Raw genomic sequence first — 6,194 nt, 5'->3', positions numbered from 1 at the left:
CACCGCGCCCGGCCAGGAAACGATTTCTCAAAGTAATATTGGCATGTGCGTGCTGAGGCTAGTAATAAAGTGGGTTTGAAACAGGAAGTCGTTTAATGCTTTCCAGATGCTGTGCTGGAGATTCATTGTGATTCTCTCCTCCAGGCTGCCCGGTCTCAGGGAGTAGATTGCCTCGTGGCTCCATATGAAGCTGATGCGCAGTTGGCCTATCTTAACAAAGCGGGAATTGTACAAGCTATAATTACAGAGGACTCGGATCTCCTAGCTTTTGGCTGTAAAAAGGTACTTAACTCCACTACTACATGTTACTTTTCTATGTAGATGGGAATAGTGTAAACCAAGGAGCTGAAGTTTTTCCTGTCCAGGAAATTATCATTTATAATATTTATAAAGTATTTATAGTATTTATAATATTTATAAAATTTATGATTATGAAATATATAATTATTTAACAGAATATTTGTAACTGACATCTATTTTTATAATATTAATAATTATTTATTTTATTTAAAAGTGAAAAGAAGGTCTTTGCTCCTGGACATTTGTGTAATCTGGATACTTTTTCAGAGTAAGCCCATAAGGTTGGAGGGTTTTGTTTTGTACAAATTCTTTAGTAGAATATGGACTTGCCAGTGTTATTTTTGAATAAAGACAACATCTGCTTTATATTTCTCAATTAGGTTGGGTATACTAACTTATGTGCTAATGGGTTGCTATGGAGTTATTTGGAATTATGTATAAAACTATTTCATGGAAAACTTACTGTAGGGGAGAATTAAGATACAAAACTACAGGCTGCTCTTATTTTTGTGAATGCCTATATTTATGACTAGAAGAGTCTCTATCAAAAGGTTAATGCTAGGTTACAGTGAAAATGGGGGAATATAGATGACTTGTTTTCTTCCTGAATTTCCATATTTTCCGAATTTTCTACAATAAACAGGTATTATTTCAATAATAAGGAAAAAGATTACTTAAAAGGTACAGAAAGAGACAATGTTTTTTGTGTACATTACGATTTGATCATCACGACAACCCTGTAACATAGGTAAGGAAATAAAGAGATACGAAAAGAGCTTTCTTTGTACCAGAATTGTGACAAGTGAGTCCTGGCTGTATATCGTTGTCTAGTCATAGCCTATGCTTCAGCGTAATTTATTTGTAGACTTGGTAATCATCAGCCTGTCTATCTGTGTCTCCTCTCTTTCAGTGTTATGGTGAAGAACAAGAAAGGTTTCTTAAAATTATTGCAGTGGATTAGATAATAACAAATAAAAGTGGCCCTTCTAGGTATTAACGATTTCCCTTGCTTTTGAAGGTGATTTTAAAGATGGACCAGTTTGGAAATGGACTTGAAATTGATCAGGCTCGGCTAGGAATGTGCAGACAGCTTGGGGATGTATTCACTGAAGAGAAATTTCGTTACATGTGTATTCTTTCAGGCTGTGACTACCTCTCATCACTGCGTGGGATTGGATTAGCAAAGGCATGCAAAGTCCTAAAACTAGCCAATAATCCAGATATAGTAAAGGTAAGAGTGATCTGCCAAGTGTCGTATTCAATTTCTGAAACATTTCCTTAATAAAATAGTATATTAGAATATGATGTTATGTGAATAACCTATATTACATTATTAAAAGGAGCAAATGACAGGCACTAGAACTTTGCCTTAGTAACAAACATACATTGGAAGAATCATATTTTCTGCAGTTGACAAAAAAGTAGTGATTTTAAAAATAAAGACTGATATAAAGAGGCTCAAGTGCAAAATATTCTAGGGTAAAATACAGTCTTTTGACTTCTGTGCTATAACTCTGTAGTGGTGGCTCTCAAATTTTTTGGTCTCAGGCTCCCTTTACGCTCCTAAAGCTCTGTGTGGTAACATTTTTTGTATATGTAGGCGATAGCTATTGTTATTTACTGAATTAAAAATTCAAACAAAAATTTAAACGTTTATCAATTTATTTAAACTCTATAATAAACTCATTACAAATTAGCATAAATAGCATGCTTTTATGAAGAACAATCATATTTTTGAAAACAAAAATTATGAGAGAGAGGAATCATGCATGTATTTATGGAAATCTCTTTAATGTGGCCTAATAGAAGACAGCTGTGTTCATATACAAGTTGAACATCCCTAATCCAAAAGTCTGAAACGTTCAAAAAAATCCAAAACTTTTTGAGCCCCAGCATGGCAAGTGAGAAATTCTACACCTGATCTCATGTGAAGGGTGCACAAAATTATTCAAAATATTGTATAGAATTACCTTCAGTCTATGTGTGTTAAGACTTAGATGAAACATAATTCCGTTTTTTTGTCTTCACCTTCTTGCTGTCAGTGTGTGGAAATGTAAATGGATTTTATGTTTAGACTTAGGCTCCATCCCCACCTCATCTCATAATGTGTATATGCAAATATTCCTAAATCTGAAAATATTCAAAATCTGAAATACTTCTGGTGCCAAGAAGTTTGGATAATGTATACTCAACCTGTATCTGCTGCCTCATTAAGTCTCATTTGATATCATGTGTCATATGATATATACTCTGGAAAATTCCGAGACTCTGGATATCACTACTTTGTAGTTTCTCTTAAAAAAACATTAAAGAAGTTCATTTTCCCCCTCTGATATTCTCTAAAGCCCTACGGTTTAGAGAGCAGAAATTCTATTTTTCTATTTCCAAGAGTCCAAAGCATAGTCCTCAGGGCTGATGGTGACGTAATGTCATGGAAAGATCTCTAGGTTGGGAGATAGTATCCCAGGTGGGAATAGGATCACATACTGTAACTCGCCTGTGACCCCAGGATCCCTTCATTTCTCTGGGTCTTCTGTTTTTCACCTATGGATTTACTATGTAATGTTTAGGATCCTTTCCAGCTTTAAGAATCACAGAAATCAGAATGTCAACTTGTTTTAAAAATATAATCTAAGAATATTTGGATTTTTTAAATTTTCAGATTTTGTATGTTCTTTGTTTTTTCCTTTCTTGATAAAAAGAACTTTGAAGATGAATAAATAATGTATCTCAAAGTTACACCTAGAAAGATAAACTTGATATATTATATAACTGTATTTTTATCCTTCAAATTAGTAATAGGAAAACCAAGGAAAGGCCAGGTGCAGTGGCTCACGCTGTAATCCCAGCACTTTGGGAGGCTGAGGTGGATGGATCACCTGAGGTCAGGAGTTTGAGACCAGACTAGCCAATATGGTGAAACCCCATCTCTACTAAAAATACAGAAATTAGCCAGGTGTGGTGGCTCATGCCTGTAATCCCAGCTACTTGGGAGGCTGAGGCAAGAGAATCACTTGAACTTGGGAGGTGGAGGTTGCAGTGAGCTGAGATCACGCCACTGCACTCCAGCCTGGGGAATGAGGGTGAAACTCCATCTCATAAAAGAAAAAATAAATAAAAATCAAAGAAAATACTAGTGATGAGACTTAGAATTTTAAGTGAAATTACGTGGTTGTTTGCTGATAGAATTTTTTTGATGTAGATGAAAGCAGTTAATGTTTCAGCCTGTCTTCATGATCCTGTAATGTAAGCCAGTCAGCCTTGAGGATAATATGTTCCCTGTTCTAGGGGATGAGGGGTGATTTAAAAAAAATATATGTTACCAGTTCTGTAGTTGCAGATAAAATATTTTTGCTTGCATTGTTAGGTTATCAAGAAAATCGGGCATTATCTCAAGATGAATATCACAGTACCAGAGGATTACATCAAGGGATTTATTCGAGCCAACAATACCTTCCTCTATCAGCTAGTTTTTGATCCCATCAAAAGGAAACTTATTCCTCTGAATGCCTATGAAGATGACGTTGATCCTGAAACACTAAGCTATGCTGGGCAGTATCCTTTCTGAGCCAGAATGGTAGAATTTGTGCTTTTTTCTTCAGTATTTTTATGGCGATATTTTTTGTGAGGCATTTAGTAAAAAGCTTGCAAATTATTGTTTTGCTTTCTTTTTTATAGTAAAATCTGTATATTGTTCATTTAAATTACCATGCTAGTGAAAATTTGGGACAACTTTTTAAAAATTATTTATTTATTTATTTAAGATGGAATCTTGCTCTGTCCGCAGGCTGAAGTGCAGTGGTGCGATCTCGGCTCACTGCAACCTCTGCCTCCAGAGTTCAAGCGATTATCCTGCCTCAGCCTCCCGAGTAGCTGGGACTACAGGCATACGGCACCACACCTTGCTAATTTTTGTATTTTCAAGATGGGGTTTCACCATGTTGGCCAGGATGGTCTCGATCTCTTGACTTTGTGATCTGCCCCCTTGGCCTCCCAAAGTGCTAGGATTACAGGCAAGAGCCACCGTGCCCAGCCCAACTTTTTGTTTGTAAACTCAAGGCTCATCTGCTGTGCATTCTGATTATTTAGGTTGACTGACAGGAGCATGCACAGGGTCCGTCACATTCCAAAGGTGGCTCTTGAGAGGACCTCTTCGTGGCAGGCACGATTGATTTCTCAGAGGAGCATTCTGGGCATTTGAGTGCACCAGGAGAGGATGCCCTTCCCATAGCCACTGGCCACGTGCACACAGGCTGATACAGAGCCCTGAGTCCCTTAGGTGGTTGCTAGGACTTTTTCTTCTGTCTCCCTTGAAAGGGGAGGAGTATGACGGCATGGGGCTTTGCTTCAGAAGACACCAACATCTGCAGGGACAGATAGAGATAGCGAACTATGTCTGCTTTCAGTAACGCTGATGTGTAAAGTAAGTAGACTCCATTTAGGTTATAAACCTATGGATTTTCTGTGACAATAGAAAACATTTTTCCATCTTAGTATAGTGTCATTTGGTTGATTGTTAATAAATACGTTTTTCCTTAACCTTATCAACCTAGATATGTGGATGATTCCATAGCTCTTCAAATAGCACTTGGAAATAAAGATATAAATACTTTTGAACAGATCGATGACTACAATCCAGACACTGCTATGGTAACGTTTTGATGACCACCCTATGAAAGCACATTTTAGTTATGTCTCAAGAACTGAGATTAAAGGCAAATCTTCATACACTAAGCATCTTTTAAGCATTTTTTTTAATCCAGGCTCTTTGCAGTGTACATTAAAAACAACTTAATCCTAGAAAAATTACATCTGTTAGAACATATATTGGTTAATTTTTTTTAATTAAGAAGTGACTGTTATTTATGATCAAACCCTTATCCTTGAGCATTTCATTTGAATATACCAAGCATTTGATGCCTTTTTGTCTCATCTCACGCCATTCAGCTTCTGTGGCATTTGGCATCGTTAAAGATCCAAACCTAGGAACACTACGGGAGTAAAAATTTTTTTCACTCATGCACAGTTTAACAAATGCTTACTGCACACCCCTGCTGTTTCTTTGAACAATTTGCTGTTTTCTTCTGCTTCGACATTGTATATATTCCTCAAGATGCTGTCCCCCATCATTCTCTTTCTTGTTGTATTTCTGTTATCCTCTGTTCTCTTTTCTGTTTACATTTCTTCTGCAGGTAAGTCCTTAGGGCTTTAATCCCATTTACGCAAAGAACTCACACCTCCATCTTTACTCCAGTCTCTTGCCTGTGCACCAACCATGGAATTCTCGCTGTCTCTTGCATCTCTGATTTCCTGTAGCCTCAAGTCTATTCTTAGGCAAACAACATTTCTCTTTTATATTTCTACTTAACAACTATTACTGTATAACAATATGTTTCTATTCTGATTCTTTCCAGTAGAATGTGGTCTTCATAAAGGCAGAACTTTGTGATCTTCACGGCTGTATGATATTTACTGTGTAAATGTCATTCATTATGTTGAATGAATGAATGTCAGCTACAGGTCTCTTTTGTTCTCTCAGACTGGAGAACTTGGAAATAAACTTTGGCTTCCATTTCGCTCCTGCACCCTCTTGCCTCTGAGTTGGCCCTCTGGTTAACATTTCCTTCTTTTCCGTAGCTTCCAGTCTAATTCTTGCTCACTAATTTATTCCTTTACTAAACATTTATCAAGCACTGTAACCGTGTAATTAGGTTAGCTAGGGTTCTGGACTATGAAGAAAAATAAGAAATACAGGAAAAATAAGATCCTTGTCTGTCAAATGCCCATTGCCTAAATAGGAAGGAGATGGGATTATATAGAGAGAAACGTGGTAAGTGCTATATTAAATATGCATTCTAGGCTCTGTGGAAACAAAAAGCATGTCCCTCACTCCA

General features: G+C 36.8%; 1 protein-coding gene across 5 annotated transcripts in view; it reads left to right on the top strand.

Moving 5' to 3' along the window:
• Nucleotides 1-6,194, top strand: part of EXO1 (exonuclease 1) — a 39,366-nt gene that overhangs the window by 8,968 nt on the left and 24,204 nt on the right. For all 5 annotated transcript variants that reach the window (XM_032242226.1, XM_032242227.1, XM_032242223.1 and 2 more), the window contains 4 exons: nucleotides 145-282; nucleotides 1,319-1,531; nucleotides 3,668-3,855; nucleotides 4,854-4,950. In XM_032242226.1, coding sequence (XP_032098117.1) covers nucleotides 145-282; nucleotides 1,319-1,531; nucleotides 3,668-3,855; nucleotides 4,854-4,950 — 636 coding nt within the window. The remainder of the gene's footprint in view (nucleotides 1-144; nucleotides 283-1,318; nucleotides 1,532-3,667; nucleotides 3,856-4,853; nucleotides 4,951-6,194) is intronic.

Source organism: Sapajus apella, unplaced genomic scaffold, assembly GCF_009761245.1.
Source record: "Sapajus apella isolate SASKATOON/1434 unplaced genomic scaffold, GSC_monkey_1.0 scaffold49, whole genome shotgun sequence".
Classification (NCBI taxonomy): Eukaryota; Metazoa; Chordata; class Mammalia; order Primates; family Cebidae; genus Sapajus; species Sapajus apella.
The sequence above is the reverse complement of the archived record's forward strand: the minus strand, read 5'-3'. Positions and strand labels throughout refer to the sequence as shown.